General features: G+C 31.0%; 1 protein-coding gene across 11 annotated transcripts in view; it reads left to right on the plus strand.

Annotated features, from left to right (window-relative positions):
- Nucleotides 1-24,482, plus strand: part of LOC127711762 (uncharacterized) — a 135,151-nt gene that overhangs the window by 106,617 nt on the left and 4,052 nt on the right. For 5 of the 11 annotated variants that reach the window (XM_052217873.1, XM_052217875.1, XM_052217877.1 and 2 more), the window contains 8 exons: nt 6,166-6,273; nt 12,465-12,540; nt 13,329-13,580; nt 15,130-15,186; nt 16,987-17,127; nt 18,543-18,621; nt 21,108-21,225; nt 23,955-24,106. In XM_052217873.1, coding sequence (XP_052073833.1) covers nt 6,166-6,273; nt 12,465-12,540; nt 13,329-13,580; nt 15,130-15,186; nt 16,987-17,127; nt 18,543-18,621; nt 21,108-21,225; nt 23,955-24,106 — 983 coding nt within the window. Of the gene's footprint in view, nt 1-6,165; nt 6,274-12,464; nt 12,541-13,328; nt 13,581-15,129; nt 15,187-16,986; nt 17,128-18,542; nt 18,622-19,958; nt 20,074-21,107; nt 21,226-23,954; nt 24,107-24,482 lie in introns of all 11 variants that reach the window. The other 6 variants (XM_052217874.1, XM_052217879.1, XM_052217878.1 and 3 more) reach the window with 6 other exon arrangements.

A 24,482-nucleotide genomic window follows, 5' to 3' on the forward strand; every position in this document is an offset into this window, starting at 1 on the left:
CTTAGGTTTTAAGTCATAATTTATCTAAGTTTCGGTAAAGTTCCTTAGTGATTTAACAAAAAAAGGGGTTTTCCCACATCCAGCACTTATCCATTTCTCCAAATTGCAATTCTCATCAATGCAAACTTTAAAACTAAAACGAAAGTTAAGGAACACATACCATGGGTACAGAGGCACATACAGTTTGTAAATGGTCAGAATAAGGTACTTGGTAAGCCTAAAGTCTTTGCTTTTACAGCAAAATTTAATAAATTGTCAGAATAAAGTAAAGATGATTAAAATACCACCCCTTTCCCCCCTTAAAGTAAATGAAAAAGTAATGCAGTGAATTCAAATTATTGTATTTATTTATTATTTTGATTATTTGACAATCAACACAAAGTCAAATGATAAAAATATCACAGAATTTTTTTAATTTACAGTAAGTATTCTGTACTTCCCTGTCTGACTTTTTAAACTTTCTTGTTATTGTTTACAATAAATTTCTGTCTATAACGTCAGGATCCCATCATTAATTATTATCTTTTCATCTGAAAACACAAGGCGTACTTCACCTCTCAGAGACCAATTAGAAGAACAATTTTCACTTAAACGCTTCCTCCACATCCACTTTACCTTTAGTAATTAGGTAGGTATGTGTGTATTACCTACATATCTGTGATGTATCTGGTAGGAACAAAGAATTCTATTCCTGATTCAGTGGTTTACATGTACTTGTAGAATTCCTCCTTGTGGTATGCTGATAATTGGCATTAACAGACCAACAATTATCAAACTTGTAAACTAATTTTGATATATTAAGCTAGTAATTTTCTCTGATTTCTTGAAAACCATAACTGATAGGGGAAATCAAAGTGAATTATAGTCTTCTAATAATAAATCTTAGCACCGATCTGATGCCTAATTCTCTTTTCAATTACCATAATATTTACAGTTCGTTCTAATTTTGTGCTTTTTGAACCAGTGTCCTTGGGGTAAGGGGAGGGTTGGGTGCTCACAAACATGTTTAACCCAGCTGCATTCTTTATGTGCTTACCCGAAGCCAGGAGCTTGTCGTTTTTGCCGTCTGCCATAAACATTTTTCGTTTAATGCTATTATATTCAATCAGACCATAAGTTTTCTCTTTCGAATTGTTTCAAAATGTTGTTTTCTAGCTTAGGACAGGCACTTTTAAAAATGCATGATTATTTTCTTTAAGCTAAAATAAATATTTTATTGGTTCAATTTCTTGATTATGATATCTTGTGTGTGAAGGTTTGTGAAAAGATGATACACTATCATTTTTTTTGCGACTTATAAAAAGAAATTTTCAATAAAAATTTATTGGCAGGTATTAAAAAGGTCATTGTCTTACCAAACTCAGGTATACTTTTAAATAGACTTTGATGTTGACAGTTTGAGGACTTAGTTGGAAGGAGTTTTCTTTGATTTTGCTTTTATTAGTAAACAGTTGTATATCTGAGGAATAAAGCTTCGTTGCATTAACTGTGATTACTTGGAGCATCTTTGATACCTTTTTTATTACATATTGATGTTTTCTGGGAGATTGTTTATTACAATTTAATTATGTTCTTCACGATTTTATTTGTATGTTTAACATCTTTAGAGATCCCAATCTTCTATTTACAAAAATAATCACATATTTACTATATCACTACATTCAAAAGATTTTCGAAAGCTAAGTACACAAATTGTGCAAAATACGTAATGTTCTGGATCAACAAAGTCATGTTATAGACAATTGCCTTTTAAAAATGAACCTAAACAAGTATATATAAGATTGACCAGGCCTTGTCTCCCATCAATGCATAGTCAATTTATTCCGATTAACCTTCAAATTTACCAGATTTGATATAGGCTTCTGGATGATCAGAATCTTATATAAAAAGTGCACATTAGTCATGAGTCTTATCTTATAAAACCTCAAAAGATCTGAGATTTTGAAAATTTGAAGTTCACGGTTCCCGTGGAGAGATAGTGTAATCCTAATGCCATTTTTTTTCTGGATTCTGTAAGATAAACATTCATGGTACATTGGGAAAAAAGCCTTTGTTGTGGGTTTATGTTTTACAGTTTTATAGAAAAGAGTGCTTCTTTGGATGTCTACTTTCATTTTAACTGCAAAGGAGTTTGGTAAAGTTTTCCAATCTAGAAAATAGTTGTGGTTGTGAAATTAATGCATTTAAGAGGATTTCTTTCCAAGAAGAAAAATCAAATTTGAGAGAGAGAAAGATATGATGGATCAGAATTAGAAAGGTTATAAAAACAAAGACTATTTTCTTTGTGAAAATATAGACAGACTTTTATACATTGTGATTAATAAGAGACTATATAATCATGGCTGCATTGTCAGGCAGATCGCCATTCCGTAAACTATCGTACTTGAGGAGCAGGTTTGAAGAGGTATGTGGCGTCAAAATATCAATATAAACAAGTAGATAATAAATTTTGAAGATTCAATTAAAAGTAATTACTTCTGGGCATGCAGTCATCTTTAGGATCAACTTCTCATGTATTAGAGTTTTGTTGTAATTGCAAAATTGGTGACAAGGTTGAATTCCAAGACAATACCAATTACCATCTAGAAAAAAGTGTTAGTGAAAGAGAAACTGTCATTTCATTGAGATTTTATCTTCATCTTGGTCATTATGTTCCCCATTAGATGAGGTACTTTATGGAGTGGCGCAACATTAAAATGATGTCACTATTGGAGTAGAAACCACTTACCATCCCAGAGGAGAACTAGTGCACCCAAGGTTTTTGTGAGGTTAATGTTGTTCAATATTAGATTTTCAGTGTAGTGTTTGTGGACAGTAACTGTTGTTTGTCTTTTCATCATTTTTCTTTTGGCCATCATAGGTTTGTTTATTTTTGTTGAATTATGGTTTATGATTATTCCCATTTTTCATATGAATACAATTTTCCTAAATTATGTTACAAAAATAAACAAATACAGAATAGGCATTAAAAACATAGCTTCTTCATGTTACAGAAGTCTTCAACCTTTGAGTTCTTGCAGGTGCCATCTAAGGTCATATGATCTGGGTCATTCTAGGTTATGTCAATGTTTATATCTGTAACATCTGGACCTCCATTATAGAGTAATTAGGTCTTGTGGCCAGATCATTATCCCAGGAGGGTGTAAAGCATTGACTGACAGCTGTAAATAGCTTGTCAATTTTGTTCTGGTAACCTTGCTTATTGTCTTAAAATTAAAATGTGTTTGACCAATGAGATAAGTCTTAGATGGATAAGTTTCAATTGATACAAAAGAATACAAGCTTTTATCCTCATTGTGCTTGTCAAGGATTTGCTGCTATTCGTTAACTATGTAACTAAAGTCAATTGCGTTGCCTATTGTTTACTTAACGCCTTTGTACACTAATATTGCCTTGTGGGCAAATAGTAATTACGTCAATACATTTATTTGACTTTTAAGAGAATAGAGCAACTTAGCATATTCAATGAAAAAGATAAGGGGCAAATTCATATTTGATTTTAGCTAGTTCATCCCATGATCTTTGCACAATTTTTGCAACAGTCCTTCATGAAAGTTCCCCTGGATTTTCCGCCAATTTAATACAGATTTATTTAATATTTGTATAATATAAATCAGCCCAATCCTTCTTCAACCATTCAGTATCAATTTTTCACTGTAAATTCAAAACATTTTTTTTCTTGATGAATGTAATTTATTTACTCATGTATTATATTTACTGATATGAGTCTAATGACTGTAATTAATCATGAATAGAAAACTAGAAGTAAACATTACATATCATAAATAACAAACATTATTCCCTTCAGACTCTAAGATATGCATATTTCACGTCTGCTTAGGCTTAATTTACCTGTTTACAAAGAACAGGAATACCTGTGGTCAGATAACTAATGCCAGAAGTATTCTGTTAGGAGCCATATGTACTGATAGATAAATTGTTGTTACAACTGTGTTTATCTCAATAGATAAACCAACAGCTCTGATATACTTGCTATATATCTGTGTAAAAATTAAATTTATTACTCAAAATTCATGATAAGCAGATTATTATACTTAGTTCATCTTGTTGTTACTTTGAGTGTAAACGTATGAAAATAGCAACACTTAAATTAGTTCGATCAATTATAATCAACTAGTAAATGAGTAATATGTCTAAAAATTTGTAAGCATGGCCAAATTTTTAATAGAATTTAACTAAATTACTCATCTTTTGAAAAACATGTAAGGTTTAAATGATGCACTGATATATCGGTGTTGAAATGTTGATTTATAGTAGTATCTCTGACAACACTTTGTCTCAAACTCTTATCACTTTATGATTAAAACTATGCATAAATTAACCAAATTTCTGGTAACTTGTAAGTTTAATTTGAATTCTATCCTATTTGATTAGTATTGAAATCAGTATTGCTCAGTGAAATAATTAAGTTCCACTAGAATTATGGTTTAAGCATTTCATATTTTGTCAAACATTTCTTAATGACATTGAAATGAAATGTACCCATTGAGAAATTGGCTTTGCATTATGGGAATATTTCTTTGTTAGATAGTCTGATTGGTCTAATCATCGCATTTTCAAGGACACTGAGACTGTGCTATGTAAAAAAAACCTGAATTATCTGCCCTTTGTTAAAAAGAAATTTTTGTCTGATGAAGATGATAATTTAAAGATGCATACATCTACATTATGCTAAAAAAAGACAAATTACAGCAAACATGTTTCTACTGTATATAGATATAAGAAGATGTGGTATGAGTGCCAATGAGACAAATCTCCATCCATGTCAAAATTTATAAAAGTAAACCATTATAGGTCAAAGTACGGTCTTCAACACGGAGCCTTGGCTCACACCGAACAGTAAGCTATAAAGGACCCCAAAAATTACTAGTGTAAAACCATTCAAACGGGAAAACCAACGGTCTAATCTATATAAAAAATGAGAAACGAGAAACACTTATGAACCGCATACATTTTCTTCTTTAAAATTGAACAAATGGGCATTAAGCAACCATAATTTTATAAACGATATCAAATGATAAATTGATAATGGTATATTAGGAAAACATTGAATATTTGGTAAAATTTACCATATTTTCATGAGCAATGTAGATTTCCCCAGCCATCAAATGTCATTATTTTGTTTTGAAATAAAAATATATAAGAAAGTTTGATTAACCTGCTGAAATTTCAGTGTCTGGAATCTACAGGGGAATTCAGCAGTCCTCAAGAATTATTTATACAAATTTGGCACTACCGGTAATCATATATAATTTTCACCAATTTAACAGACTTTCTAGGAAAATTGCAATCCCAGACCTAAACTTTGTACTATGTACTAATCTTGTACATTGATTAAGTAGGCTCAAGCTGTTTTAAACTAATTAAACCTTGTTTTAAACAGTTTATTTAACATGCACAAAACACAGAAGACAACTGTTGACATTTGCCAAACTTGATTTTAAGGAAGCTACTTATCGACACAGTGCCAAAAGTGAGAATAAAAACAAACGTTTTGGAGAGATTGAGAAGAGTAATGCATTACATTAACACTTGATTGTTGCCACGGTAACTTATCGGTAATACAGGAATCTACCAAAATCTTCATTCCATGCTCTTGTCTAGAAAGACAGTAATTAAATAACAATAATTAGTTGATTATTAGTAAAAAAGTGACTCAATATTATATGTTAGTGTCAGGGATATCTAGATTTTGTAGCAGTTTTATAACATTCCATTTGAAAGGAGAATTTCTAGAATTTGTCATTCCAGAGGAAGGTACCTTACAGCATACAGGTAAATTATAATCGGGTTTGAAGGGGAGTGTAAAGGCCTGTACAAGGCATCATGCATGCTAGAGGTACAGATTTTTTATCATTTAGACATGACAATCAGGATCTTCATAACTTAAGGTTACATTTTGCATTCAGATTTGAAATATTTGGAAGATCGATTGTTTTGTAGTGAGTTCTGCATCAGGTTATCTTCTCATTGAAATTCTTGCTAAAAGGGTTAAATATAAAAAATTTCAAAATATTCAAAATGCATATTTCTTCGGAGAGAGGAATATTTCAGTACTCCAATATTCAACATGAGACAGCTACCCTAACCTCCATCATGTGTTGCATGTAAGAATTTTTTATTAGTTTGGTTTTCTGATTTCAGGGTGAAAAATCCACCTCAAACAGATTTTCAAATAAAGAAGGAGACCAAAAAACAAGGACCATGCCTACCTATGACAACATAGACGATGAGGATGAACTCCACAAAATAGTAAGTTTCCCTATACACAAACAATCTGTGCTTATCAATATTTATGAATGCTATATGTATAAAGGCCACAAAATCAGACAATGTTATAAAATCTGCTTTCAACTGATATGCTATTTTTGGTCTTGCTCTCACAAATTAAACTAGCACTCTTCAAGATCAATGGATATTCACAACAGGTGATTTTACAGCATTTACTGCAGAAATATTCTAATCAGGGTAGAAAAACTACAGTGACAGCATCATGTTTCAATGCTTTACCATGTAGCTACCAAACTTCTTGCCAAAGTAAAAAATTACAGAAATTATGTATTCAATCTAATATGCTGAAACATTTGCAATTTTCTATAACCTTTGATACAATGTAGGTGCCTTTGACCTGGTTCTCTGCCAAAAGACTTACAGATCCATCATACCTCCTACATAACTGATGTCACCAGCATAACAGTACACTTGCTTTATCCTAATGTTACCATGCTCTTCAAATAATTTATAAGCAGGTGATTGATCTGCTAATTATGAGCTAATTGTAGATTGTTTGTGGCATAAACATGTTTTGTTACACCCACAGTCATATATTGTTTTTACCTTTGTTTCTCTGCTTTCTGCACAAAATTCATTGGTGCTTGAGTACTGTATATTCAGAAATTTTGCAGTGTTTTTATTATTGGGGAAAATTGCAATTAGAAATGAAATACTGGCATATCGCACTTTGATAGGATTAAGTGTTTGCATCATTTCCTGAAATGGCTATAGATAGACTCATTTTTATATGCCCCACCTAGGGGCATTATGTTTTTCGGTATGTGCGTCCGTTCCTTCGTCCGTCTGTCCCGCTTCAGGTTTAAGTTTTTGGTCAAGGTAGTTTTTGCTGAAGTTGAAGTCCAATCAACTTGAAACTTAGTACACATGTTCCCTATGATATGATCTTTCTAATTTTAATGCCAAATTAGAGTTTTGACCCCAATTTCACAGTCCACTGAACATAGAAAATGATAGTGTGAGTGGGGCATCTGTGTACTATGGACACATTCTTGTTTTGTCCATTGTTCAACAATAGCAATACTTGACATTCAAAATTGTGTGAATTAACAGTAGTTGTGGTTTTATACTAGATGCACAACAAATGTTATGAGCATGGATTATGATATGTATCTATATAAGTTTGATGGTAGTGGCAGTGCTAAGTGCACCTATTAATTTGGGTTCTGTCCTTTTCAAAACCATACCAATTGTCTAGGTGCTATATTGCAGTGGTCAGTGAGTTGATATTTTCTTCTGATGTCTCTATTTATATATTTGAATTTGTTTTTAGGACAATACGCTGTTTGGTCATTTTTATACGACCGCAAAATTTTTTGTCGTATATTGGTATGACGTTGGCGTCGTCTTCGTTGTCCGAAGACACATTGGTTTTCGCACAATAACTTACTTTAAGTGAATGGATCTCTATGAAATTTTACCATAAGGTTCAATACCACAAAAGGAAGGCTGGGATTGATTTTGGGGGTTATGGTACCAACAGTTAAGGAATTAGGGGCCAAAAATAAGCATTTTTCTAGTTTCCAGACAATAATTTGTGGAACGGTGTATGGATCTCTCTGAAATTATACCACAAGTTTCCATACCACAAAGGGATGGTTAGGATTTGCTTTGGGGGGTTATGGCTCAAACCATTAAGGAATTGGGGGCGAAAAAGGGGGAAAAACAAGGGTGTCCTGGTTAATGGACAAATACTTTAGTACAAAACATAATTTAAAGCAGTGTAAGGGAGGTAATTCAAATACATCATTTGAATTACCTCCCTTACACTGCTTTTAAATTATGTATAAAGTAATGGTTAATGAACAATTAAGACAATTTAAAAGCAGTGTAAGGGAGGTAATCCAAATACAACATTTTGATTACCTCCCTTTCACTGCTTTTAAATTATGTTTAAAGAAATGCATATTTATAAAGGAAGACTAGTAAAAGTATCTGAAAATGTTGCATCTTTTTTTTTTTACAAAAAAATCCATATGAAAGATTTGACACCATATTTTAAATTCTATTATAAAATAGATTAAGTTAGCAGTATGGTAAATTTAAATGGGTAATTATGGTTGCAAACTCAATTGGAAATTTGAATTGAGATTATGACCATATCTTGAGGGAAAGAATTTTTGAAATTGTGGGGGTAAATTTTTTCTCATTTCAGATTTCAGAAATTAAAAAAAAAGAAAAATTCTTCAAATATTATTTTTTTGGCCAAAAAAAAGTGTGTGTGTGTGTGGGGGGGTGTTAATACACAACAGCATAGTGTATTGCACAAAAGCAAAAAAAAAAAGGGGGGGGGGGGGGTAATTTTTTTTTTTTTTTTGTGGGGGGAGGGGGGGGTGGGGTCAATTCGCAACAGCAAAGTGTATTGCACAAAAACAGCAAAGTGTATTGCACAAAAGCAAAAAATTGAATATAAATTCAAATCATATAACCAATTCTAAGTTCTTTGACTACAGTTATTCTGTGTCAGAAACCTTTTATGTGTCAAATATTTAATTACAATCCAAATTCAAACCTGTATCAAGCGTGAATATTGCGTCCATGTTTGCCCCAACTGTTCGGTGTTGGACCTCTGCGGTTGTATCCAGCTGCGGTCGTATCCAGCTGCGATCGGCAAGCAATTTATTCCTGAATTGTTTCTTAGGCTATCTCCTTTGAAGGAGAGATATTTACTTTTGGGTTGCTGTCCCACTGGCATTATCATCCTGATGTTTGGTCATCTTCATGTTTCTCAGTCCATATAGAGCTATCTGTTTTGAAATTTACTCTGTGTTGCTAATTCCTTCGATGTGGCTTACCTCAATGACAGCCTCAATGTCATTGATAAACTCAAGGTTATTACTGGTACCCCAATGTTTTTGTTTACTTCACTTGATACCTACAATATAATCAACTGTTTCTGCAATTATTCTGTAGGAATCTGTGATCCTATGGTTTTCTAATTATGTTTGAAGCCAAGCCAACAAATACAAGTTTATTTTTCTGATCATTTAGGCATAAGTTTTCTCAGTATCATTGCTTATAATGTTAGATATATCAGCTTAATGCCGTTACTTTCATGTTGTGATTAAAATCAGCATGTGATAGGATCATAGCTGCGAATACTTAATTATTGATACAAATTTTATGTATTATGATGTGAAATTGTTTCTATTTTGAGCAAGAAGTGAACATTACTATCCTTTCTTAATAGAGCTTTAGTAGTAGTAGTTCAAAAGTTTTATCAGGACTGACCAAGTCATTTTAAAAATCATGTATGAAAAAGCTTATATATAGATCTTCTTTCTTGACCAAGAAAATCACAAGTGGTCTCATGCTATGATCATGCTATGAGGCCAGATAAAATTTTATTGGATACATGGTCTGTTTACAAATAAGTACTCCAAAGCATTTTTGTTCCAACCAAAACCCAGTCTGATCAAAATGACCTTAGGGTGATCAGAAAAAAGGCATGCATGTTAAAGGACAGAAATTTTCAAAAACTGCTGTGTGATAGGCCTATTACTAAGGGTACTGTTTCACAAGTAAGGGGTTCAGAGGTCACAGAGAGGGTCATGGACAATGAAATTATTAACAGGGGAAATAAAAACAATAGGTAACATGCTGCACAAACCAGAGTCTAAACTGAATCAGCTAGACCTCTTCTATGAAAACATACAATACAGGAAGCTGAATATAAAAAAAAATCTAGATTATTTGCACAAATTAAATTAGGTGTGGTCCTTAAATCATTAGCTAAATGTCCAAATATATGTTGAATTCATAATTCTTGCAAGATATTCTGTCAAGATACCAATGCTGAAGATGGTTCAGACATTAATACTTGGCATATACACAAAGTCTTCAACATATCAATGTGTTGGGAAGACAAGTGTTATATCTCTCAAGAATTATGTCTGTAATTTAATATTTTCTTAATGGCTATTACAACTACAATGTAATTATAATCCCCGATAATTACACAAGTGTTAATTAGATGAGTTATTCATTGCCAACATTTACTGTGATGAAGCTGAAGTACAAATTTCTTGAATTCCATTATTTTCTGTCTTTGCACTTTTGAAAGGAAAATTGAATTATTGAAGTAGTTTGAATTTTCCTCTGTAAAACCTTTCCATATTTGAGAATATCTTGACTAAAGTGTTGAGTTTTCTCAAATTGAATAAACTATGTTTATTTCCAGGTACTCCCATTTAACAGACATCATGTCTGACTTGTTCCTCATATAAGACCATGGAATGTCATACCATCAGTGCAAGTGTACTGAATTGAGCACATTGTAAACCCCCTATCCACCTACAAGACAAAAAAGAAAAAATAACCACTGCTATAAGTGCCATGGACAACTGCTGACAGAAAATAATTTTGTTGGTAAATGTATATTTGAATGATCTAAATATTATTTTACATACCAATGTAACATAAAAATACTTCTCTATCAACCTTCCTCCTACTGAGAAATTTTTTGTGTGTACTTTATTGCAAACAAACACGATCTAGGAATTATAATTTCTTAAACAATTTTAAGATTTGATATAATTTTCCTACAGTCCATGTCTTTTAATTTGTATTTTGATAAATAGTCTTTGACCTTAACCTTGATTCTTGCATTAGACTCCTTTCATGAAACTTTTTTTTTTGTGACAAGGTATTGACCTAAACCTTTGACCTCTGATCTATAATAGGATAGACCTAGAGGTCACCCTTCTCTTTAGCTCATTATGTGGAGCTTTATGATAAAGCAAAGATCATTTTTTGTCACATAGTCCGTCAGTCTCCCTTTTCAGCTAAAAATTTGCTAATTGGTAAAAACTTTAAAAACAGATTACTGTATTCTTAGCTTATGAATTCAGAAATATTTTAATCATTATTCAAAAATAATGTTAACATATTCTGGATTGCTAAGAATGTCTCACTCTTTTCCACATTGTGATTTTGATACAGATACAATGTTTGAATGAGAATAGCAGATGCGCAGAATCAAAGTTTTTGCCAAAATTATTTTGTCAGGTACTGGTTTTGTTGGCTTTAGGTACAAATAACTAGTATGATTATGTATGCAAATGTTGCACACAATTACATATTACACAATAATACATCAAATTAATACAAGAATGTGCCAGTTATTTATCTTAACAATTTGTCCATCCACTTCAATTAAATGAAGCAATTTGTCATATTTCTAATGAACAGAGATATAAATTACTAGTCAGCAAATGTTGAGCACCATGACTTACAGATATTCCACAACACGATACCTAAAGAAACTATTTTTAATTGAATTTAATAGTAATTTTGTTTTTTATCTTATGAGCACAGACAAGTTCTACACTTTCTGTAAATATTCAGTCTATGAAGCAGTACATTCCTCTTACAAAGCCTATCAGAGAAAACTCCAATAGCTTTATAAATCAACCCAAATCCAGATAACATCCTTTTTTGTTGGGTTACTGTCTTGTTGAGGTACACCCTACACCTCCTTTTATTCATGCATGTAATATGGGGCCTGGAACAATTTATATGCAATGATTATTTTTCTTGGAATTAAGTCGTTAACTCTAAAGAAATAAACATTTTGGAAATTCTTTTGCCATATTGTTAATTTCTTTTGTCAATATTAATTAGCTGAGATCCATTCATTGACATCAAGATAAATAACAAAACAGAAGAGGTTGAAAAAGTCAATGTAATTATTGATACACATGCAGTTTGTATTTGTTGGCGAATAATAAGCATTTCATTATAATTGGGGATACATATGTTGGCAAAAGATAGAAAACAGAAAGACTGAAGAAATAATATATATAGTAAAACCTGTATATAAAGGTCACCCTCTGGACAAGAGAAAACTGACTTTATAAGAGAGGTGACCTTTGAACTTGAATTCAAAATGCATAAGCATTACCACAGATGGACAAGAAGAGGACGACCTGGACGGACAGTTTTTTCTCAATAGAGATGTCCCTTATAGCAGGCTTGACTGTATATGATTAGGGAAAATATTAGGTAAATGAAAAAGCATGTAACACTAAATCTGAAGTCCACACATTGGCATAAGATAACAAGAAGGATTTGAATGAATTAAAGGTATTACATATATATTTGGTATGCTTGCTTATACTTTATTATCATATTGTATGATCTATCTTTTACAGCTCAGTAAAACAGATGATTTTGATGAGAGAAAAAAGATACGAAACAGGATGAGAGAAATACGAGAGAAAAAATCAAGTAAGATAAAAAAAAATTCAGGATAGGTCCATTTTCAGTAAGGGCATTTTAAGCACTGCACTATTAAGAATATTCTGAACCTGAAACTCATGTTTTCTATTTTTTGCATTTAACAGCTAGAATTTTTTTTATCTATTAATTTGAAGAGAGAAAAATTGGATAGAATTGACCACTCGCAACAGAATTGGTCAACATACGTATAAATAGATAATTGTGTTATCAGTAAGATATGAATAGATTATTGTGGTAACAGTAAGATATGAATACATTATTGTGTTAACAGTAAGATATGAATAGATTATTGTGTTAACAGTAAGAAATGAATAGTTTATTGTGTTAACAGTAAGAAATGAATAGATTATTGTGTTAACAGTATGATATGAATAGATTATTGTGTTAACAACAAGATATGAATAGATTATTGTGTTAACAGTAAGCTATGAATCGATCATTGTGGTAACAGTAAGATATGAATCAATCATTGTGTAAACAGTAAGATATGAATCGATTATTGTGTTAACAGTAAGATATAAATAGATTATTGTGTTAAAAGTAAGATATGAATACATTATTGTGTTAAAAGTAAGGTATGAATCGATCATTGTGTTAACAGTAAGATATGAATCAATCATTGTGTTAACAGTAAGATATGAATCGATTATTGTGTTAACAGTAAGATATGAATAGATTATTGTGTTAACAGTGAGATTTATAATTATCATTCCTATACTATGATTTTCAAATGCAAAACTTTTAATATATCTCAAATTGCTATATTTGCTTTACAGAGGAAATGGAGGTCAAGAGGTTACAACGAGAAAAAGAAACAGAGGATATATTTAAAAGGAAGTTTGCTGCTGCCGAGGCAGATCAGAAACGGCAGGTAGCAGCATTTGAGAAAGCAGCAAAGGAAACAAAAGAAGAAAGAGAAAAAATTATGAATATTAAAGATGATATAATAAAAGAACATTTAAAAGAGTCTGAAGAAGCTAAAAAACGACAGCTGGCAGCATTTGATAGAATTGCTAATAAAGGATCAGGTAGGTCAATGTGACAACTTAACATGTTCCAGTATTGGGATGATGCTATTATAGTGCTGCAAATAACTCAATTTGACAATTGTCAAGCTTGATTTAAGTCTCAAATAGTAGAGGTAATATCAAGTTGGATCAAAATTTATGAAGGGTTTATGCTAGTGTGTTGCTTTACATCTTAACTCACTGTTATTTCAAACATTTCTATTTGCACCTTGCTTTCTGAGTGGCACATATACTTAAGGTGATTTCCATTTCACAGTGTGATGGGAACAAAATGGAAATCAGCTTTCTATTCTTCTTTTGTTAATTCTTTTACAATTTCTTAAATCTTTTCTGATGTATAAGAAGCATTCTAAAAATAAACAGAGAACAAGAAATTTAACCAATAACAATATACAAAATGTGTTTTCAGCATTCAATTATAAGAACAATAAGACTCAGTGCCTTTTTGTGCCAAAACGTTAACTTATTAATTCAGTTGTGGCTTCAGCTGATAATGCTGCAAAATCAAGAGATGCTTAAGCTGATAAAGCTGCTAATTTAAATAATACTCTTTAGTACCATGTTAGCTCTGCTTTGCTGAGAGGCAATGCCATTACAAATGTTATTTTTCAACAGTACATTCTGACCAGTGCCATTTATAAGAGCAGTTAATATATTTTGGGCTGATAAATTGATTATGGCCATGATACCAAGTTAAAAAAAATTGCAAATAAAGCAGTCTGTCTGGCTTAAACTTGTGGAATTATCAATCTGGCTGTAAGCTGTTATTGCCAGTCTGAATACATAATGGAGGAATGATTCGTTACTATTAAATATTTGCTGTTACTTTAATTTGATTAAAATTCATTATTTTTCATATGCATGATTGATATGTTAATTTAAAAAGAAAAATTCAATAGAATATCATTAATCTATTCTGTACTTTCCAATTTTATATAAATGGGAATCTGTTTAATATTTCTTTAATGTTTACTTCATATAAGATTAAATGCAATTTCAAACTATGTAGAAATCTTATTTCTCTTACTTTCTCTATGAGAAGTGTGAATTGCTAGCTTTAATAGATGCTTTCACTCACTTTCTAAACAATTGGCCATTTTAGAAAGAGATAAATGATGGGTGCACATTTATTCTACTTCTCTGCACCAAATATTCTTTGACTTTTGATTGGTCAAAGTTGCTAAAAATAGGTCATATAAAAACTTATGTTTGATGCAAAATACCATTGAAAAAAAAATTATTTGGAGAGAGAAGAAATGTTTTAATAAATCATATAAAGAAGAAATCTGACACAAATAACATTTGGTCACACAAAATGCTAAATAGAAAAGAAGCGATACATTTGGACTGATTTCAAACATAATTACCAATATAGGTATTGTGATCATAAATCAAAATTAAAGCAGATAAAGTTTTATGATAATAATACCTTTATGAAAATCTCTCATATGATCTAATACAATTTGGTGCAATTAAGGAGAATGCAAAAACCCATATCTGAAATGGTAGATTTTCTGCTTCTCATCTTGCCTTTTGCTTCTTCGTTTAGCTGGCACTGTATCATCACAAGCAGGATTTGGTGGGCAATCCTTCACGAAAACACCAGGTGAGACACTTGCATTTCTATTGTTTATGGAATAATTTATTTTATATTTATGTTACACTTATTTTTTGATATTTTCAAAATGTTGAATGTCTGCATTGTATAATTGGTTATGTGAAAAATTGAAATATTTTGTATGTTTTAATCCTCCTTTATAAAGTGTTTTATATTTATCAAATTTGCACATATCGAGTCAACCTCAAGTCATTAGACCATTGCTAGTTGTCACTTTTTTCTCAGAGCTATTGCTACTTATGAGGTACAAGCTGTCATGAGTTTTTTGGGATGTGATATAAGTAAATTCCCAAAATTTATGCTCCCAAAAAATCTTTCTTTTATCCAGCTGAACTTAAATTTTCTCAAGGTTATATTTAGGTTACCTTTTGATTGACTGATTGCAGTACATGTAGTTACAACTTTTCATCATGTCATACTTGGATTTTATCATTATGTAAAGAACCTGAATGAAAAAGAACACTTTTAAGAGTATATTTAGTCATTTTATACACCAAGTCTAGAAATGGGGGCAAGCATTCATCGTGGTGTCAACTGGCTGTTGGTCCATCTATTCATCAAAAAATTTTCTGTCTCACTTTCATCATGTTTCTTTCAAACGGAATGACTTCATATTTGGTCAACAGCTTGACAGCAATGAGTTGTAAAGTGTGTGCACTTTTCTGATCTGTCAGACACCTGCTTCCTGTTTGCCATTACTATGAAATTATTATATTTCACTCATATTTCTCCAATGCTACAAAAGAGAATGACTGAATTTTTGGTCAGCAGGTTGACAGCAATGAGTTGTAACATGTGAGGGCTTTTCAGATCTGTCAGACCACTCCTTCTTGTTTAAAATTACCAGTTGAGGGTATGCTTAGCAGGACAAAACATGCAACTTCTTGTTTATCATTAAATTTTTGTTATACTATAAGGATGTTGTTTCTTTCCTTTATATCACATTGTCATTGCAATTTTTCTTTTGTTTAGATTTTTCATCAAAATATCATTTTTCATTGTCATCAAAATGATTAACTGCATTTGATATATAGTGTTGTTGTTAAATTAACAATGTAATGGGTACATGTATGTTTGATTAAAAAGTGTTTACAACATTTGTATTTCATCACTAACTTCACTTCAGATGTTGCATATGTTATCATTAAGTTATCACAATCCTCCCCAGTTATGTATACAGTAAAACATAGTCATTTTTGAAAAAAATATATTTTTATACAAAGTGATATTGTTTTCATGTTTACTTAGAGGATAATTTGTCAATCTAATTAAAATACAGATCCACACTTTGCTTAAAAGGAGCTGAAAACACTGTTTTACTTCTTTCTTGTAATAATAACATCAGCCAATGAAATTTCAGCTTTCACATTTTTGAAGAAGTGTATCATTACGATAAAACCAGAGGATACCTGAAGGTCTTTAAAACAGAAAGTAGAACAGAGCACTGTCAGGTCCTTGTGAGTGAAGTGTGGATGCCGGATCTGTATTTTAATCAGATTGAGGATTTATTGACATATGTTTGAAGTGATGTAAGACAGAAATGGTTCTTGGTGTGTGAATTAAAAAAAACATGTAGTTATTGAAAAATTTTCAGCTTCATCAATATTAAGATAAACACACTGCATGAGTTTTGTTCTAGAACTCCATTGCAATAACCTGTAAAATCAAATTAGATCTCTGTAGATGCATGTTATAAACACTTTATTTTGTTATAAAGTTTGTTCTGCATTGTTTATTATGACGTTGAATGCACTGATATGTTACCCATTCCTTTTACCCAAATTGTAGAGCAAGCAGCCAAATTTTTGAGCGACAAGCTAATAAATACTGGCACTCCAGTCATTGGAGGTAAAATAACTGTACGAACGGAAACCTGGAACAGTCAAGATGGTGTTACAAATAAATCAGAGAAAACCGAGAGTTGGGGAGGTAGCCATTTTTCTTTTTTTTTCTTTCCAGCTTTATGTAGCTTATCTAGATTTTAACATTTCCTGAACTAACCTTAAGTCTCCTGTATTGTCTCCCTTGGTAGTGTTAAAGTGGGTTTCATAGGTCTTACATAAATATTCTTTCATGTATTTTAGCATTTAAAATTTGAACAGTTAATTATTTTAAATGATTAAACTCTAAGAATATTCAGTTGTTTATGCTTTAAGCCTTTATTTTAAGGAGAATTTGTCCTGGGTTTTGAAAACTCATTTTAAATAAAAATTTGAACAATTGTTTTAAATGATGCATTTACTCTTATTAGAAATTTCAATTGTTTTAAATGAAGAGGAATTTGACCTGAAATTGAAAAACTCATTTTTCATTTATTAATTTTTTATGTAATAAAATTTTACCATGACAACATGCAACCCTTAATTCTACACTTAAAAAAATTTGTCCAAGTCATATCCATAATCAATCTGATTTCTGCCCATTTATTTCTGATTTATTATATATCCTTACTGACTAATATTATTTCAAATATATTGTAATATGCATGTGTTTGTATATTTGTGTGTAGCATGTTGTAGTATATCGGTAACTTTTGTATGGTTTACTAACTGTATATGGATGTTGTATTAATATGTAGATATTATATAATTGTAACAAATATTTTATTTTTCAACGGAAACAAACAGACCTTGGTTAATTTGCTGTGTGTTTTGATTCCAAATGCCCCTAAGTTCATATTGTTGCTTTTGTTTGTTAACACAAATGTAAAGGTCACAAAATTGACATTTTTGAAATAAAAAATTTGGCATATCCCCTAATAACCTGCTACCAACATTGTATTATATATGAAATATGTTAAGAAAAATGTGATTGTGTTAGGGTTAGGGGTAGGGTAAAATTTTTGTATATTAGTTCCCCTTTATTCCCACAGTTAAAGCACCAAGGTTTAGTTGTAAATATTTTAAACAAATCTATTATCTTCTCATCAATATTATCATATCTAACTTCAGACTTTCAGGCATTTTGTATTTATGATATATATTATACTCTTAACATTGTCATCTATCAATCAATCATTATTTTATTTATTTCATGAACACATTATTTACTCATTCATGTTCTCTAATCATCTGTAAATATTTTTTGTTATATTCTTTTCGTTTTCAGATTGTTGATGATAATCATGTTGTGTAAATTTTCATTCTTTTTTTTATGTGGAAAAAACAGCAAAAAGAAAATTTTATTATAAGGATATGGTTATATTTATACTTTCAAGGGCAATATCATTGCCATTTTGTGTGTTTTTTTAAAAGATTGACCCCCAAAAAAATAGGACATAATTTTTCTTCTGAGTAGAAGGAAATGTAACACTTTATAAAAATTGCCATAACTGTATATTTCAGCTCAACCAGCTGGTGCTCAGGGGGCCATGAACAAGTTTAAGTCAATGGAACCAGCTGGAGCTGGTGGTGCTAAACCAAAGTATGTATTTACAATATGTACATAATTCTTATGAATCATGATGTTTATATCATAGAAAAGACCATTTTAACACAGAATAAGATGCTGTGATGTTCAGCCAAAAAACTTGATATTAACGAGTGTTCTAGAAGCACAAGATTATGTAAAGTCATAAACAGTTTATAGATTATTTGTTTTTCAAATTGCATTCATATTAGGAGTTCCTTTGAATTGAGAGTTAATGTGAGAGTGATAATTTGAAAAATTGTATACCAGTGGTGGATGGTGTGTTACATCTTCTTGTATTTGTACATTATAGTCAATGTTTTACATTGATATGGTCATAATTATAAATTAACTGTTTACAAAACTTTGAATTTTTGAAATACTAAGGCTTTTCTACCTCAGGAATAGATTACCTTAGCTGTATTTGGCAAAACTTTTAGGAATTTTTGGTCCTCAATGCTCTTCAACTTCGTACTTTATTTGGCCTTTTTAACTTTTTTTGATTCTAGCGTCACTGATGAGTCTTTTGTTGACGAAACGCGCGTCTGGAGCAAATACAAAATTTTAATCCTGGTATCTATATGATGAGTTTATTTACCTCTGTGTGCATACAACCAAATGTACTTGGAAGGGCTTCAGCACTTTTTAAGGATAATTATTTTCTAATTTCTGTTCATGGTAATGTTTACTTTGTTTAAATATATTTTCTTTAAATGATTTAATTTGATTTATGTAGTCATACTTCAGGGTACTTACCATTTTGAACAGAAAAGGCTGGACAGTCTGCACAAGGATTATCTTATTTACCAGTCTTATATATTATAAAATAATAGAGAAAAAGTCTTATAGTTGTCACTACAGAAGACTTCTAATATTTTCTATTTAGAATACCGAACATTTAAAGGTAAAAAATAGAGAAAATAACTGTCTTTGAAAAATAGATGGAATTTAAAGTTGTTATAACCCGTATAATTCAGTCCCTCCCCGTGATCGACTCTCCCACTCGCGAGGGCCTGAACTCTTTATACGATAAAAACGCGTCACGAATCCAGGATTTTGATTGGAGCTCTCTGTGAGAGAGAGCCAATCAGCTAATAGCTAAATGTTATCAAAATAGGTAAATCCCGAGCTAATTCCGAATGATTTTTTTGACGATTTTTCATTGACTAGGCCTTCAGCCGTTAATGTAGCCATCATATAGCAGTGGAATATAACGACTGAATTATTCGGGTTAAAGTTGTTACTGTATTTGAAATTTTATTAAATTAAAACATTCATATCATGTTTATTTCATGGTTTAAAAATTTCACATAAACATTATGTACTAACATGGACTCGCCTTATTTATTTAGTGGTTTACTAGCTGTATCTTTAGCTAAGCGAGCAGCCAAAACTATGCAGAGAAATGTTGTAGCAATTAAACAGGAAATACTAAAATTTGTCCAAACCAACACACGAGAATATGAGGTACATTTGAGTTTTTTGTTTTTAGCTACAGATGGAGTCATTTTCCTCATATACATCCTGTCATCTCATTTTCCCAAGCCAATCAAAACTCATCAGTAATATATTCTTAAATTATATTTAGTTTAAACTTTTTTCTTCTAAAAACAGTTACTATAGTCTATACAAAAAGCATTGTAAACCAGTGACCACCTATATCAGTCCCAGGTTTTACAATGGTAGTAATGTTATATATGATCTCTTTAAATTTATCGTAATTATTGTTTGTACAAAAAAAAACAAGAGCTGAGCTCTATACTATATTGAGTTTTGATTGGTTGATTAACATCTTCATATTTTCAATGTATTCAAATACTCTCACAGCTTTGACATACAAGTTATATATACGTAAATATTTATCAGTAGTTGAAAATATAACATATAACATTTAGTAGAATTATATAGCTAACAATTTTTTCTCAATTGTTTTTATGTTTGATATAAAACTCATTGCTCCTATACTAAAATAAAATCATTTAATCTAACTTTTTTTTAAATTTTTTTTCAAGATAAACATATAATGAAAGTTATCAGTAGAATTGAAAAACTTTGCCTTTGGGAACTTAAAGAGAAAATTGAATTTCTAGCCATTTGAAACTATTCTTTGTTTCATAGAACATAACAAATTAATTTTTTTTTGAAGATATAATGTTTAAAATTTACAGAATTTGGAAAAACAATGTAGAAAGATATGGAAAAAAAAGTAAATTAGTTTTTTGGTAAAAAGTAATCCTGAGTCAACATGAGATGTATTTGATGATCCTACCTTGGTATTTTTCCTTTGTTTTGTGATTGTCTCCCTTGCTTGTCTTGTGTTTGTTGTCATGGTCACCCACTATCATTTCCCATCATCCATTGCTTCATTTTATAATGGACAGAGGGTTTTCTTTCAGATTCTGATTTATTTCAGCATTGCATGCAATTCCGCTCCAGCTTTAAGTCTAAATCACACAAACTTTTATGTTTGCTGTTTTTCACATGGTTTGATATTTTCTAAGTTTTATGGCCGGTGGTAGAGGAGGAGGCAGAGGTGGGGGGACAGCAGTTAGACGTAGTCCAAGTGCAATAAAAGAAATGCTCCTGAATTGGACTAAAGCCATGACGGCTGGTTATGAGGTATAATCTGGTGGCATGTGAATTGGATGTGGCAAATCTATGGTTGCATGGCTTCTCCCAAGCGGGAGTGGTTTTAACTGCTAATTGAAACCAGAAAATGGCACTAACTTTGGAATGAACCTTTTTCTTCACTAATACCTCACTTTTGCATGATGTGAATTTTTGTTCTGTTATTGAGATATTGTTGCATTTCAAAGTAAAGTTATGTAAAATATATTCAAACTATTCCAATAATGACAAAAATGTGTTCTTTCATGTGAAAAATATAACAAAAACCCTTTTCTCTCACAAATTGTTATCTCATAAATGAGGGTCTAGATGGGGTTTACAGAATAGAGAATAATGTGCCAAAAAAATAAAGTGAAGAAAAAAATGGACCGCAAAATTAAGGAATAGATAATAATGGGATGCAGAAATATAAAAAATAGACAACAATGGGCAAAATAAAAAAAGTGTATAGAGAAACAACCAGATTCTCATAAGTAGAGTGCACTTGTATCAGGAATTTTGTCATCTCAGAAAATTGAAGCTCTTTTTATTAAAAAATAGTATGAGAAAAAATAATTGTAAATACAATCAATTTTAATCCAAAGATTTTTTAGTAAAAATGAAATTTACCAAAAAGTTGTTTTCTATCTACAACATAAAAACAATAATTGGATTTCAGGCTGAAACCTATAAAAAATGTATCAGATATGCATTTTGTAAACTTTGAAATGCAGTTGTACTCTATAATTTATCAGACTGGAGTGAACGTTTTTCTTAGTTTACTTTTTTCTGTCTATCTCTTATAACTTTTATACTCTGCATGGTGATGTGTTTCACATGTAATTGGTGATCCCCTGTTATTGTTTTATTTGTAGAACCTACTGCCAGTATTACAGTTTTTTTTTTCATTTATCAGATTAATTTTATGTAATTTACAGTACTTTGCAACATTTTAAGTTTTATTTCACATCTAGAAGATTTATTTAGAGTAACTTAGCACCATGTTACCCTGTTAAATGACATCCAGTGGATAGTATCAGCAAAAGAATTTCATAGCAGGGATCCAGTTACATGGTATCTCACACCATAGAAATATATCTGGATCCTTGTCATGTGATTCTGCTGTTGTAGAAAACAATATCATTGGTTGCCAGTTAACAGCACATATCTGGGGTTTATTAGGAGGGGAGGTATACCAGGATAGATATTACTTAAACTATATTTCAAATGCACAAAGATATTCAGTTATTATGATAATTTTCAAATAGACTATCTAATTCATTTTATTAAACTTTTGAATTAGTAATAATATTTTAATCTTTTATACAAGTAAACAAGTCTTGATAAGCCCTGTAAAAATATGTTATTCTATTGTTAAATATTCTAATTATGTATATCATCAAATGGGTAACACAATGTTTTAGTAAAGTTTGCAGAGATGATCAATATCCCCTTTTTAGTGGATCTATCGCTGTTTGTAATCTGGTCGATTTGTTTATAAAAACTTCTTTATTAAATATATAAAGTGGCTTAGGGTACAGCCGTTTCGGCATATTATTTTTTAGCAAAATTATCTCTAGGTTTGGATGAGGCATATAGTAATTATTCAAATGAAATAAAACTCCGTTTAGCCAATTAGAAAACAATGCTAGTTACCACATGCCTACTGATTTGTCTTTTTATTCACTGCATAATTGCTAACTTCACAATCTGATTAGAATTCAGATCCTGGGTTCACGCTTTGCTTACAAGGACCTGACAATACTCACTATGTTCTACCTTCTGTTCTGGCAATTATAACAATAGCCAATGAAATTCCTACTTACAAAATTTTGAATGTGTGTATCATTACCACAAAACCAGGTAAACCCTGATAGGTCTTTAGAACAGAAAGTAGAACAGAGCATCATCAGATCCTTGTTAGCTGTGCGTAAGTAAGTTAAATTTATTTAAAGTCTTCATATGTACACAATGACTTTCTAACAAGAGCTCTGCTGAGATATAAACCCACTAAAAGACACAGGATCTGCATTTATCAAATTGCTACAGTCTGTTATTGTTGACATCATCGTTTCCATGTGATATAATAAGTTTTATTTGAAGTTGTATTCTGAATGAATTATTTCTATTTAACAAATTGTAGAAATACAATTATTCATGAATACAATGGTTTAAAAATGATATTGAAAACAAATAATTTCAGTATTAAACAGTGAAAACCTAGATCACTTATTACATCTTGTTATCTCATTTTTACTACAGTAATGTGTTTGTTACAGAAATGGCAGTGAGGCTAAAAGATAAGGTTAACTGATGTTTTTAAATAGACAAAAGGCACAAATTACAACATATTCAATAAAAATTATTTTCATCAATGCATATTTTACAAATATGAAAAAAATTGCAACTTTTGATCATACCTTATTTAAAAATCTTTCAAGAATATGCATATCTTCTTAAAAGGATTTTAGATAAAACAATTAAAACCATTTTAGTGCCACAGAATTTAATAAAAAAAATTCTTAAATTTACATTTCTTAAATAAATGCTCTGTATTTACATTTAAGTTGTTTTAGAAACATATCAGTGATATAATTTTCTTCATATATCTGTGTTAAAAGAAACTATCTTTCATTGATTATGCTAAGCACTCAAAAGAAATTAATTAAATTTGAAAATGTGCTACATTGAATTTTTCTATTCATATTGTTTAAAACTTGAATACTTTCTAACTTTTACAGAATGTGGAGGTCACAAATTTCTCCTCGTCATGGAACAACGGCATGGCTTTCTGTGCGCTGATCCACCATTTTTACCCAGAATCCTTTGAGTTCGCTAGACTGGACCCCAAAAAGAGACGAGCAAACTTTACATTAGCATTTAATATAGCAGAGTAAGTAATTAGACAAGATTCCAGTAAATTATTTCCTGCAGACCTTAATGTCTAATAAAATAGGACATAAGCGTTTCGTCTGTCCATGTGCATTGTAAGTGCACAACTCCTCCTAATGAGCTGCCTTGATATTGATGAAACCCTACACAATTAAAGAACACTAACTGAGGATGTACATAAAGGAACATAATCTCAGTCCTACTTGTTAAAGGGGAGATAATCAAACTTGCTTACTTCAATGTTATAGTACATGTATTACAATAGAGAGGCGAAAGATACCAAAGGAACATTCAAACTCATAAGTAAAAAAAAACCTGACAACACCATGGCAAACAAAGAAATAGACTAAAAGACAAACAACATTACACAAAACAGC

The sequence above is a fragment of the Mytilus californianus genome, unplaced genomic scaffold (genome assembly GCF_021869535.1).
Source record: "Mytilus californianus isolate M0D057914Y unplaced genomic scaffold, xbMytCali1.0.p SCAF_8, whole genome shotgun sequence".
Taxonomy (NCBI): Eukaryota; Metazoa; Mollusca; class Bivalvia; order Mytilida; family Mytilidae; genus Mytilus; species Mytilus californianus.